Source organism: Squalius cephalus (assembly GCF_949319135.1).
Source record: "Squalius cephalus genome assembly, chromosome: 8".
Lineage (NCBI taxonomy): Eukaryota > Metazoa > Chordata > Actinopteri > Cypriniformes > Leuciscidae > Squalius > Squalius cephalus.
The window spans coordinates 26,009,141-26,022,983 of record NC_137129.1 but is presented as its reverse complement, the minus strand read 5'-3'; the positions used below and the strand labels follow the sequence as shown (position 1 = coordinate 26,022,983).

The window sequence follows — 13,843 nt, the reverse complement described above, 5'->3', positions numbered from 1 at the left end:
GGACGAGCTGTCACGCAAGTTGCAGCTAATTTCAAATCTCACACTCGAGATGATGGTGCAAGAAACCCGCCAATCGGAGGAAGTAAAAGCACAAGTTAGCGCGCAAGGAGAGGCTGCTGGATGCGCTATTCAAGAGGTAGCACATAAACGATACACACATCGGAAGCAACGCGCTCCAGGGCCAAAGTTTAAACAACATTCCAGAGACAATGAAAGAGAGAAAATATGCGACAGATGTGGAAAAGGAATGTACAAAAAATCTGACTGTCCAGCGTTGAAATCCTCATGCAACAGATGTAGGAAAATGGGACACTGGGAAAAGATGTGCAAGAGCAAAGTGGTGAGTGAGGTAAGAGCAAAGTGGTGAGTGAGGTAAGAGAACTTTCTGGGCTCAGTTAATAGCACAACTTCATGCAATGAATGGACTGTACAATTAGAGATTGGTAACTTTAAAATAGACTTTAAAATAGGATATGTGCATTATGACTGAAAAAGCATTTAGAATGCTCAAGCCTGAGAAAACACTCCTCAGTGCTAAGACTGTACTGAATAGCCCAGGTGGCCGTCTGGACTGTATCGGTCAGTTTACAGCACACACAGAGTTAAAAAATAACCGGTACTCATTCAAAGTGTATGTTATCAGAGGAGAGACCCCTAGCAACCTACTTAGCCGAACAGTAGCTGAGCAGATGGGGCTGGTGAGGAGAATAAAGGAAGTGCACAGTGCAGTAATGGAGGTTGGCTTACTAAAAACACAGCCAGTGAAGATCTCAACACAAGAAAATGCACAGCCCTACGCAGTATATGCTGCGCACAGGATCCCAATCCCCCTCAAGACACCTGTGAAGGAGGAACTGAACAGGATGGAAGCTGAGGGCATCATAGAGAACGTAACAGAGCCCACAGAGTGGTGTGCAACGATACTGCCAGCTCCTAAAAAGTCCAGACAGGTGAGTATATGTGTCGACCTCAGGAAGTTAAATAAAGCTGTCAAAAGAGAAAGGTTTGTTTTATCTACTGCAGAGGAGATCACAGCAAAACTGACCGGCGCAAGAGTGTTCTCCACACTGGATGCAGCTGCAGGGTTCTGGCAAATAACGCTGGATGGAGACAGTCAAAGACTGACAACCTTCATTACTCCTTTCACCAGGTACTGTTTCAAACTGGAGGGAGTGGACATTTACATGGATGACATCATCATCCACGGAAGAGACATGGTGGAGCATGACCAACGACTACAGTTGGTGATGGAACGATTACAATCAGCTGGCCTGAGGTTGAACATGGGGAAATGTAGGATGAGGCAAGAGAAGCTAAAGGTATCAGCTATTAAAGGAGAACTCCAGTCAATTTTAACATTGAGCTCATTTTTTTGTAAATTTGGAGTGCTGTCAGTACAGAGAACAACGACAAAAATCGGTGTTGCCTACACCGTGTTATCCTCTTTTTAAAATTTGCACCCTGTTGACTTAAATGGGGCAACAGTAATCGAAGTCCACAGTAATCGATTGTCGAGTTCTCCACTGTTGCTTAGCAACCTATGATCACGCGCGTGAACTCGACAATCGACTACTATGGACTTCGACCGAAAACAGGAAATAAATACAGGTATGTGCGCTGGCCGAATTAACTTCATTTTTATTCATATCTTTCACATCTACTGCAGTCAGATTAACCGCGTTCACTCTGAAGGAATAACTGTCACGACACACATGAGGGAGACAGTAGATCCAAGTGCAGTGAGATATTTATTGGGTAATCCGTGAAACGTAATCCAGTCCAGGCAAGTGTCAAATACCATACAAGCAATCTAAACGAGAACAATGAACACAAGGAACAAGCAGGAACAAACCAAGAAGTGTGAGACATAACAAGGACTCCGTAACAAACACTAACACAGACAGGGCATATATACACACAGAACTAACAAGGTGATGGGAACCAGCTGAGTGCAATAATCAGATAAGTGACAGAACAGAATGCTGGGAAATGTAGTCTAATGTGAATGACACAGTGAGAACGAGGACCTCTAGTGAACCCCAGGGAAACACAACCAGACACTGTGACAGAACCTCCCCTCTACGGAGCGGCTACCAGACGCTCCATGACAGCAAACAAGACAACACAAGAGTCCAAGAGGAAGGTGGAACGTGAAAAATCCGAGGGAGGGATGGGAGGACCAGGACCATGCAGGGGAACAGGAACAGGGGTGATGGCTTAGCCGGCGGCCAGGACGAAGCAGACAGCTCATCGGGCGGCCCAGGCGAAGCAGACGACCACTTGGGCGGCCACGGCGGTGAAGACCCCTCGGGCGGCCATGGCAGAGAACTTCCCTCGGGCGGCCAGGGCGGAGACTTTCCCTCGGGCGGCCAGGGCGGAGACGACCCCTCGGGCGGCCAGGGCACCGGAACAGACACCACCGGCTCAGGAACAGACACCACCGGCTCAGGCACTGGAACTGGCACCACCGACTCAGAAACAGGAACTGGCACCACCGACTCAGAAACAGGAACTGGCACCATCGACTCAGGCACTGGAACTGGCACCACCGACTCAGGCACTAGAACTGGCACCACCGGAACTGGCACTGGAACTGGCACCACCGGAACTGGCACTGGAACTGGCACCAACGGCTCAGGCACTGGAACTGGCACTGGAAATGGCACCACCGGAACTGGCACTGGAACTGGCACCACCGGAACTGGCACCGGAACTGGCACTGGAACTGGCACCACCGGCTCCGGCACTGGAACTGGCACCACCGGCTCAGGCACTGGAACTGGCACCACTGGAACTGGCACCACCGGAACTGGCACTACCGGAACTGGCACTACCGGAACTGGCACCAACGGCTCAGGCACTGGAACTGGCACCACCGGCTCAGGCACTGGAACTGGCACCACCGACTCAGGCACTGGAACTGGCACCACCGGCTTAGGCTCAGGAACAGACACCACCGGCTCAGGAACAGACACAGGCTCGAAGGCGGCCATCTTGTCAGGGGACACAGGCTCGGCAGGCGTGACGTGAACAGGCTCGGCGGCGGCCATCTTGAACCTCCTCCAAGCATGTAACACCGTCAATGAGTAGAAAAGGAAGACTACCTTCTTGACCGTGGCAGGAGAGATGACGGGTAGTTCTGGGATGGTCTCTGGGATAACAGCGGACTGCACTGGGACGGTTTCTGAAACAACCGCATGCTGTACAGGGACGGCCTCCAAAACGACCGCACGCTGCACAGGGACGGCCTCTGAAATGACCGCATGCTGCACAGGGACGGCCTCCAAAATGACCGCACGCTGCACAGGGACGGCCTCTGAAATGACCGCATGCTGCACAGGGACAACCACCGGGGCGTTGGGGAGATAAGATGCCCTTCTCCTCCTCCTCCGTCCTTGATGGCGAGGTGCAGCCTCAGTACTAGACGAGACCAGCGGCGAGGACTTTGAACTGGACAGGACCAGCGGTGAGGACCTTGAGCTGGACGAAACCAGCGGTGAGGATCTTGTGCTGGACGGAACCAGCGGCGAGGATCTTGTACTAGACCAGTCCGGCGGCTCCGGATCAGAAGAATGGCAAGGCGGAGGACGGTGTCGTGGAATTTGTCGACCACCTCCTCCCCTGCAACCTCCCCAAGTTCCGGAGAACTTCGCCAGACGAGTCCCCAGAAACGACTCACCATTTCTGATGGACGAGTTCGCTGAAGCCTTAGCCGCTGCTGCTTCCTCAGTCTGCTGGGCCCATAAGGCAAAACATTGAAAAATGTTTAGTCGAGGCGCTTCCTCCCCGACCTGCAAACCTCCTCTCTGTGGTCCCCTTCCTTCCCCATACACAGGAGAAGGGTTACGGAATCCCGAACTGCTGGATCTATTCATTGTGACGGAGTCCTTCTGTCACGACACACATGAGGGAGACAGTAGATCCAAGTGCAGTGAGATATTTATTGGGTAATCCGTGAAACGTAATCCAGTCCAGGCAAGTGTCAAATACCATACAAGCAATCTAAACGAGAACAATGAACACAAGGAACAAGCAGGAACAAACCAAGAAGTGTGAGACATAACAAGGACTCCGTAACTAACACTAACACAGACAGGGCATATATACACACAGAACTAACAAGGTGATGGGAACCAGCTGAGTGCAATAATCAGATAAGTGACAGAACAGAATGCTGGGAAATGTAGTCTAAAGTGAATGACACCGTGAGAACGAGGACCTCTAGTGAACCCCAGGGGAACACAACCAGACACTGTGACAATAACTCACATTGGCTGTGCACTTGTAATGACACATCAAGGATGTTAAGAGGCTAAAAGCAGGTTTAACCTGTTAAGATGCAACCCCACTTTTGAAAAATCCCCAGAAATGACATACCCAAACTGAAACAGATACAGTTCATGAACCCTTGGTACTAAAAGCACAAGTATGATCTCGTTTGAAAGCTGACACCTGACAGTTTATTGTAAATGTAGAATTAATTATTGTCGTAATGACAAAAATTGTTATAAATAGCTTCAAAGTTTTGTAAAGTTATTAGAAATTATTTTTTATGAAACATCCTCATGAAAATAAAATTGAAGTTGGCACTGGAGCAATCTAGAAATGCACTACAGCTAAAGCCACATGTCTAAACATTTTATGTTTAAAATCTGAAGATAATAAGTCCAAAACTCTGTATTTAGTTAAATGTTTTTCAAGACCATGTCATGTGACTTTAATTTGATTTGACGCTAAAATGCAACTGATGTTTATTGCCATCTTCTAACCATCTATCCAGTATATTGTCTCTATTGTTTTGTTGTGCAAACGATCCCCATTCAGTCTCAGTCTCCCCCTGCACACATTCACACCTCTCCAGCCCGGTTATGGCTCTAAATATGCATTTCTTTTGTCTGCATTATAGTTACTAACGACTGGCTATTCACAGGCTATTCATAGGGTTTCAGTCCCTAATTTCTTTTCTCAAAGTTCACCTCACATTTTAAACTGTATCAAATGCATTTCTTGAATAAAGAAACAATTCAGTAAGCATTCAAAAAATCATAAAAGTATAACTGCTAGACGTGGCAGGTGCACCTAGAGCTAGCTAGCATGTTAGCCTAGCACACCATCTATACACGACAATTTATGAGATTAAAACCATGTTTGTGCTCCAAACTTACTTTATAACGCAAGACGAGTGTTTTAAATAATCTTCTGTGATCTAATTTGGCTTCAGATAAAAAAATCAGACAGAAAATATACTATTGGATAGTGTTCTGCACAATGATAGTCTATATAGATTAGCATTACATTATAAATATAATCTATTATTATGAAAATACCTGGCATGGCTTGAAAAACACAGGTAACTCAAATATCATTGCAAACATGTTTATTGTCTTCAAAACGTCTGTATCTGCATGCTACAGCGCGATCTCTTGTTAGCTTTGTGTGTATCAGTGACGTCCTGGAATGTCACATGATCATGGCTCTTCTTCATGTTCCATATATGGACTATTTTTGTGCATATAGCGCCCTCAGGCTATTGGTATGAATTGAAAACACAGTATCAGAGTACCAAACGCTCATAAAGATTACATCGACGCATTTGGGTATAAATTCAATAAATATTATTCCTGTCTATAGAAATATGATGTAAATCTATGAGAATCTATCAATATTTCTCCAAATCTGCACAGTTTTGAGCTAAAGCCCTGAGGGACGTTGTTTTGTGTATCGCTGTCATGACGACAGCACAGAGTTTTTTATGAATGAAAGCGGCTGACGCGCATAATTCATATTAAAGGTATCGACTCATTTTTTCATTTCATAACTCCTGACACAAATTAAGACATAACTGTCACTATGAGTTTCTCAGAATACAATAGTGGTCAAATACTGAAACTTGAGTATTATATCTTTTTAATTATGTATAGTTTGTCAAGGTATAACATTAAATCTGATAGTAACTTTGAATTAAATAAATAAAAAACGCTTCAGTGCGCGGGCGCACTGGCAACGGTTAACAGGTTAAAACTTGCCCCATTTAAGTCAACAGGGTGCAAATTTTAAAAAGAGGATAACACGGTGTAGGCAACACCGATTTTTGTCGTTGTTCTCTGTACTGACAGCACTCCAAATTTACAAAAAAATGAGCTCAATGTTAAAATTGACCGGAGTTCTCCTTTAACAAACTGCCTCCACCTAATAACGCCCATGGGTTAAAAAAGAGTTCTCGGGATGGTCAATTACCTGGGAAAGTACATCCCAAACTTAGCAGACGTGGGCCGGCCGCTCTACGATTTGCTGAAAGTCAAATCAATGTGGACATAGGGCCCAGCCCAACAAGCAGCTTTGCAGGAGATAAAAGGACTCCTCATGTCCTCACCTACATTAGCATTTTATGATGCAAGAAAACCAACCATGGTGTCAACAGACGCAAGCAGCTATGGAATTGGTGGCGTACTGATGCAGCAACATGACAAGGACCGGAATTGATCTGTGCGAACACAACAAACAGACCTACCTAGTCATTTCAGACTACTACTCACGTTTTCTAGAGGTACTTCACATGCCCACATCTACCAGTACACAGGTAGTGAGAAAACTGAAAGCCAGCTTTGGTATAGCTGAGGAGGTGGTCAGCGACAATGGGCCACAATTCACCAGTGCAGAGTTCAAAGAACTGGCTTGTGAGCTAGATTTCAAACACATAACCTCCAGCCCACATCACCCACAAGGGAATGGGCATGCTGAAAGAGCCGTACAAATAGCCAAAAGAATCCTAAAGCAAAAAGACCCCCTTCTGGCGCTTATGTGTTACAGATCCACTCCATGCAGTAGTACAGGTGCCAGTCCAGCAGAACTCTTGATGGGTCGGAAAATTCGGACAACCTTACCCACCCTTGACAGTAATCTGTTACCTAAATGGCCAAACACAAAAGTCATCGAGAGAAATTATGTAGCCAAGAAAAAGGAACAAGCTTACTACTACAACCTACTACTACATGGTGTGAAATCCCTACCTCTCCTATATCCAGGGAATCAGGTCCTCACCAAAGTGGACACTCAAAAATCCTTGCTGACAAAGGCTGTGATGAAGGGGAGGGTCACACCACGATCTTATCTGTTGGAGACAGAGCAAGGGGGTATGTTACGCCGAAACAGACGCCACCTACAGGAAGTGCCAGTGGGGAAATCTGTGAACACCCCACAGCATGAGACCGCACTACCAACAACACTGAGTGCTGTCAAATCACCAGATGTTCCAGAACAATATGGAACAAATCCAAAGTCTCCTGACGGACTGATACAAACCAGGTCTGGCAGGATTAGCAGACCACCACAAGTCCTGGACCTATAAATGAGGAAAGAAAGATAAGAGACAGAAACGCATAGTATGGTTACTTTGAGAAATGTTAAGAGATGTTAAATGCAGTTCACAGTAAACCCAAGTTAATACTGTTTCATTTGAGACTGTGTATGTTCTACCTATGGAAGGAAATGTTACCTGTATGCTTGAAGTAACAATGAAGCATTTGTTTCAAGGCAAACAATAGATTTGTAAAAGGGGGAGATGTAATAGAATGATGATTAGTTATGTCTGAGTGTATAACGTAACTGATGACGTGTATGGAGGGGACAGTTTATAGAAGTGAAATGTGTGTATGGCGTGGCTACTGAATATTTGTTAACAAGTTCAACAATAGATTCAGTAAAGGTTCAAAGAACAGAATCAAGACTGGACATTGTATTCTTTTGCAACATACAAGGGTTTATTACACACACGAGTGCTAGACCTAGCATCAGACACCTCTGCTGCGTCTGACTGCCAAGGGTGCTGGAGGAGCTGCATGCAGGGTTCGCCAGGTGGGGCAGATAAGCGCACGTATCCCATCCTAGGAGGGGAGTGGTGGATGGCAGCTGGTCCCCCCAATTACCCTTTTGAGGTACAACAGCCTGTCACTGGCAGCCTTTTAAAAAAAAAAAAATTAACAATGGTTTTACTACAGCAACACACAACTAATTACAGGCATGTCGACAGAGCAAATCACAAAATCTTTTAGTGGTCATGAAAATGTATTCAGATTTAGCATATTAGTGATGCATTCACCTCATATATAATGACACACTGCTTTCCCCTAAAGGAAAGTCCATGTAAGTTCAAGTGCAGGCTTTTAAACGTAATACGTACCGACGTAATATTGGCCCTGTATTTACTTGGAACCGGATCCGGATGAATTTTATAATATATAGTCTGTCGGAATTCTGGGAAACATTTTGGGTAAAGTTGGAGATTTTTAAAGTAGAGAAATAGTATTATTGAGATATTTAAATTGTTTAAAATAATTATGGAATTATGGAATAGATTTATTGATATAAGAAAACACTTTTTAACCCCCCCCCCTCTCTCTTTCTGGTCTACTGTGTCCTCTCCATTTTCGTTAACCATGATAAGATGTCTGTGTGATTAGGAATGAAAGGTGATCCTGTCCTAGGCCCGTACTGAATGCTCAGACAACACACAATGCCCGAGCGAGTGGGATGGAACAGAGAAGAGAAGTGGGGTGGGGTGAGGTGGGAGGTAAATAATTGATGCAGCACTTTTGTTTTTTAATTTGTAAATGAGACACTAAGACACACTATCTGTCCCCCATTAGGATAACAAGATGGAAGATAATGATCCTAGTTAAGACACAGTTTACATTGAGAGCGAGAGAGAGCTCTTCAGGTATAGCTTTTTTGTTAGATGCTTTTGTTAAGGATGGATAAACCAGGTGAAGTGAACCAGCACTTATCTCCATATCTGGAATGCTGGACAATCATCAAAGATCCTCACACACACATAGAGCCAACATTATCTTGTCCATTAATCTGTGTCATTTACCTGCCACCTGTTGTAAGTCACCTGAGAACAGAAAAATCTACAGAAAGAACCTCAGCCAGGTGAGCAGCCTGATTTCAAAGAGTCAGAACACACAGTTTAACATAAGCCGCATTTCCACCGCAGGGACTTTCCCCAGGAACTTTGAACTTTGGGGTGGTACTCTGTGTGTTTCAACAGCAGGAAGCAGGGTCTAAATGAATTTCCGGGTAAAAATTTCCCCCTCAGAAAGTCCGTGCTTGCGAGGTAGTATTTTTTCAAAGTTCAGGAACTTTCAGGGGTGGGACTTGAGCACTGAACATGCTGATTGGTTGAGTTCATGCCGCATTTTGATTGGTTGACTCCATGCAGCATTTAATTTCAACTACCATTTTTAAAAATCCGTTGCTGTGCGTGCAGTCCTATATCACTGCCCTAATTTGCCTAATCTTCAAAGTACTTTAGACTGTGTTTTGAAACAGAAAGCAACAGGGGGGGGGGGTTCCTGGGACAAATTATTCCAGGTAATTTCGATGGAAGCGTTTCCATTCTGCCGCGTGGCAGTCATCTGACATCTTTCTCTACAGCAGGGGGATCCCTGTAGCCTTGAGGGACATACTCCTAATTTGCATAGTAAAATTGTATTACGGTACACACCTATCAATATTGAGATAATTTACATGGTTGCCAAGGTATCGTGGGTGGTTGCTACAGTGGTTACTTGTTTACAGACTCAAGCCAAATCCAAGCCTGAGTCTACCCCAAATCTCAATAATATTCTAATATTTTTTTTCAAAGGCACTATAACACACACAGGCTGTTTGACCTCAGCAACTAACTGACAGCACAGCATTATATTCACAACAGCCTTGGCCTCAGCCTCAACACGCTATCTGAACATTACTATAAACAACCAATCATATTATCCATCAATGAGATGATTCAAGATGGAGCCGTGCATGGGAATGCTTTGAGTTGGCATCACCATAAATCATATATTTGCTTAGCCAACAGAAGAATGCAGGGAGATATTTGTGTTGCAGTGAGTAAAGTGAGTAAAGCAGGAGACCCCTTTAGCAAGATCTGCGAGTGATATTCTCCAGAATGGAATTGTAATTGAGTGTTTTCTGCAGGAGACTGATATCTAGTTATCTGGTGCAGGGTGAGACAAATGTGAGACAAATTTTTGTCAAGTGGCACATATGACTCCTGATCCATAAGTTCCTGACCACTGGATTAGACTCTGTTGTGTGTACTTAGTCTAACCCCCAGAACAATACCAGATCCCCTAAGACCCAGAACATAACATACCAGGCCCAGACCAAGAGTTGGCCAAAATTTAGATGCAGAGCCATTTTATTTATTTGCGAATTCTCTATAACAACTTAGCTTGAGGTAATTATCACCTTCAGTTCATTGGAGATAGTTTGTCAACCAGCTTTTCAGCAGGGTAGACCCATACCAAGTTTTAGACCACAAAATCAAGTCTCTCTCTCTCTCCACAGGGTTTTTTTCGTAGAAGTATCCAGAAGAACATGGTGTACACATGTCACAGGGAGAAGAACTGTATTATCAACAAGGTGACTCGGAACCGCTGTCAATACTGCCGGCTGCAGAAGTGCTTCACTGTAGGGATGTCTAAAGAGTGTGAGTGTTAAAAGCCTTTATCCTACACACACACAAACTTCAGCTCAGGAGTTTGTCCCTTCAACAGATACATATTATTTTTTCACAACTTTTTCTTCAACTTTCAAACTGTGGAGTTATCTGCAATTATATTATTCATTGTAAGTGATTCAGTAACAAAATATATCACACTGTAATATGCAGTTGTCACTAAAATGTTGTGCCCTTTGTTTTTGAGATTTATTTAAGAGCTTTAACTGTTTTGTCCTTTTTTATAGTCAGCATAACTCGACTGACAGCAGTTTTGTCAGAGGTGAGATGTGTTGGTAGCCCTGTTTAGTGCACTGTCCCGTATTGCTTTCCACCCCAATTTCCTGACTCACCAATGAAACCCAAATTATTTTGTGCATTGGCTATAACTAGGTGTAAAAAGTTTTGAGAACGGACTATTATAACATCCAGAATTAGAATTATCTTGTGACATTAAAGGGGTCCCGTTCTGAAATAAAAACAACAACTGAAATTTCTTTATAATCTCAATTGTTTCTCAATTGTTTTAATCTCATTAGATAACAATGAGATTAAATGCAGCACGTTACTGCTGTGAATAAGACCATGGCAATCTCGCATTTGTCATCTCTAGAGTTTCAAAAGAGACCTCAACAATGTCTCAAACTACCTTCTTCTTTTAGTCATTAAAGTTAATTTAGATTGGTTGCTTTGAAGCTATACCTGCCCAAAAAAACAGACAACTACAGAGCGCACTATTGAGCATTTTTCATACTGTAAAAAATGTATCTGTCCAATCATTTAATAACCATTAAACATAACTAAGAACATAACATTAAGGCATAAAACTGCAACATTTGTACAATAATTTTGTTCTGTGGTTATAAAACATAAAAAGAAAGTTGATTGTTTGAACCTGGATGATATTCTATATGGAATGAGTTTCTCAAAGGAATCTATATGTGATAATTTCTTAGAGATACCTATGATCCCATTGAGTGGTTACTTAATTAAATCTGTATGTCTTCAATTGAAAATGTTCAAAAACAGTGTTACAGTTCAACAGGACTCCAGTGATTAACTTTTTTCACTAGGAGTCACACTGTAAATTGTACCACTGTGGCAAGTTGTACACACCATTGCTTTAGATTCAGAATACCACCACTCAAGTCATCTGAAGCAGTTTGCATTTTACACATTATTACCGTGGTTTGATTGCATCAGCACTTTCCTGTTCAGGTCAACCTCACACTCCATTTGGTGCAGGATAAGAGATGCCATGCTCTTCTTCTGAACAAAAAAGCGACAAATGCAGCAACATCACAGTGTTCTTTCTATTTCCTGCTTTTTAGATCATTGTATGCAATTGACTCACTGAAGTTGGAGAAGTACAGTAGTGGCCAAAAGTGATGTCTGGAGGAGATATTTGTTTTTAATGAGCCTACAAGTTCGATTAAACCATCAACATATGAGGAAAATATGTTATATATTTTAAATATGAGGGAAGAACAACACTGATTTTAAGATATTTATCTGCCAAAATTATTTTGGCAAAAAGACAAACTACAGGGTTTTTTTTACTATGCAAAAACATGCATAGAAAAACAAAAATCTTTCAAGAAAAAGCATACATTGACTACAACATAATCAGTTATTATTAATTTGTTTTCTCTTGTTTTTGCATGTGTTCATAATTTCTTTATATGACAGCCTGGCCAAAAAGTATGTCCTCACAATTTGGCATGTTTCATTGCGTTATCACAAATAAAACAATTGACTCCAAGCACAGCTACACAATATGCTTAAAACATCTTTTTTGGCCATTTGCCCAACAAATGTCATATTATGAAATAATAAAATATCTGTTTGTATGAATATCTGAACATGCAATATATCAAAAGAAAGAACAGACCCTCTGCTTTTAAACCCAAAAAAAAAAAGCACTTCACGCATTTTTTTTATTTTTTTTTTATCAACACTTGGATGTGGGTAAGTTTCATAAAAAAGCAACATTTTGAGCAAAAAGCTGAGAAAATAGCATTTTTGTCAAAGACTACATCTGGATGGGATTCAGAACGATGATCAAAACACCCTCAAAGCTTGCACAGTCCCTATAGCACTTCCTGGGTCAACATTTATTTCAGTAACATTAGGACATTTTTATTTATATACTGTTTATGGTTGATTATCGCATTATTTTTAATATGCATCTGCTTACATATGAGATCGTTTTGATCTGGAGATACCGTACTCGTTCAGGAGATGGGTAATAGCGCCCCCTACCTTATAACAGTGATTACACAGAAAGCTGTAAAAACTCATTATTGGCAGGGAGGCATTTTCTCATAAATGACGAGTTAACTCATCAATGGCAGGGAAAGAGTTAACAGAATTTTTATGATATTTGAATAAAGGGTGAAGATGTCAATTTTCCTAGGCTGGACCACTTTTGGCTACTACTGTAGGTGGCAGCTATCTATAGATGGACCTCAGTTGAAAGGCCTGTTACATGAAAATTCAGCACAAATAAAAATGTGTTTGCATGTGATTTTCAGACCAAAGCAAGTGTGAAAAAAACCCCAGCAGAATTAAATAAATAAAAAAGGCACTTATTGTCACGGAGTCACCAGATCAGCCCACTCGTTCACTCTCCCGGGAATTCTGATTCACTGCACCTGCACTTCATCATCAACGCACACTATATAAAGACACTTCCCCTTCATTTCATTGTCTGGTCTCGTCCTTACCTGAAGGTACAGAATCCTCTAGTCACCTGAAAATCCCTTACCTAAACTTCGTCCTCGAATCTCCGATTCCCGTCATCCGCTTCCTGTCTTCTGTCTCCTGTCATCAGCCTGCCGTATCCTGTACCGCCATCTGCAAACAGACATCATTGTTTTCATCAAGCTAAGTTCATCATCCTGTTCTGATTCTCCATTGCATACTTACCAGTCTCATCTGCTGTGCCACTCCGTGCCTCTGTTCAATAAACATCAGTTTCAACCATTTACCTCGCTGTACTATGACAGAAGACCAGACCACATGCAGAGTCCCACGGAGACTGCAGCGGATCGGCCCACCGATCCGTTCGCAGAATTGGTTCATGCAGTTCGCCTTTCCCTTCTGCCCACCGCATCAGACAACCCACCTACCGTTCCCACCGATGTCCTTCATGCTGCAAGCCAGTCACTCCTGCACTCCAAACCAACTGCTTCATCCGCTGCCTCTGCCAGTCCCATGGCCCGACCATCGACATTCACCAGAGAGGCGGAGGATTGCAGCGGGTTCCTGTTACAATGCTCCCTATACTTCGAGATGCAATCTCACCAGTTCACCAACGATCGCGCCCGAGTGGCCTTT

General features: G+C 43.0%; 1 protein-coding gene across 1 annotated transcript in view; it reads left to right on the top strand.

Moving 5' to 3' along the window:
- LOC307163107 (retinoic acid receptor beta-like) overlaps positions 1-13,843 on the top strand; it is a 678,858-nt gene that overhangs the window by 325,597 nt on the left and 339,418 nt on the right. The window contains exon 3 of the mRNA XM_079878973.1: positions 10,354-10,495. Coding sequence (XP_079735099.1) covers positions 10,354-10,495 — 142 coding nt within the window. The remainder of the gene's footprint in view (positions 1-10,353; positions 10,496-13,843) is intronic.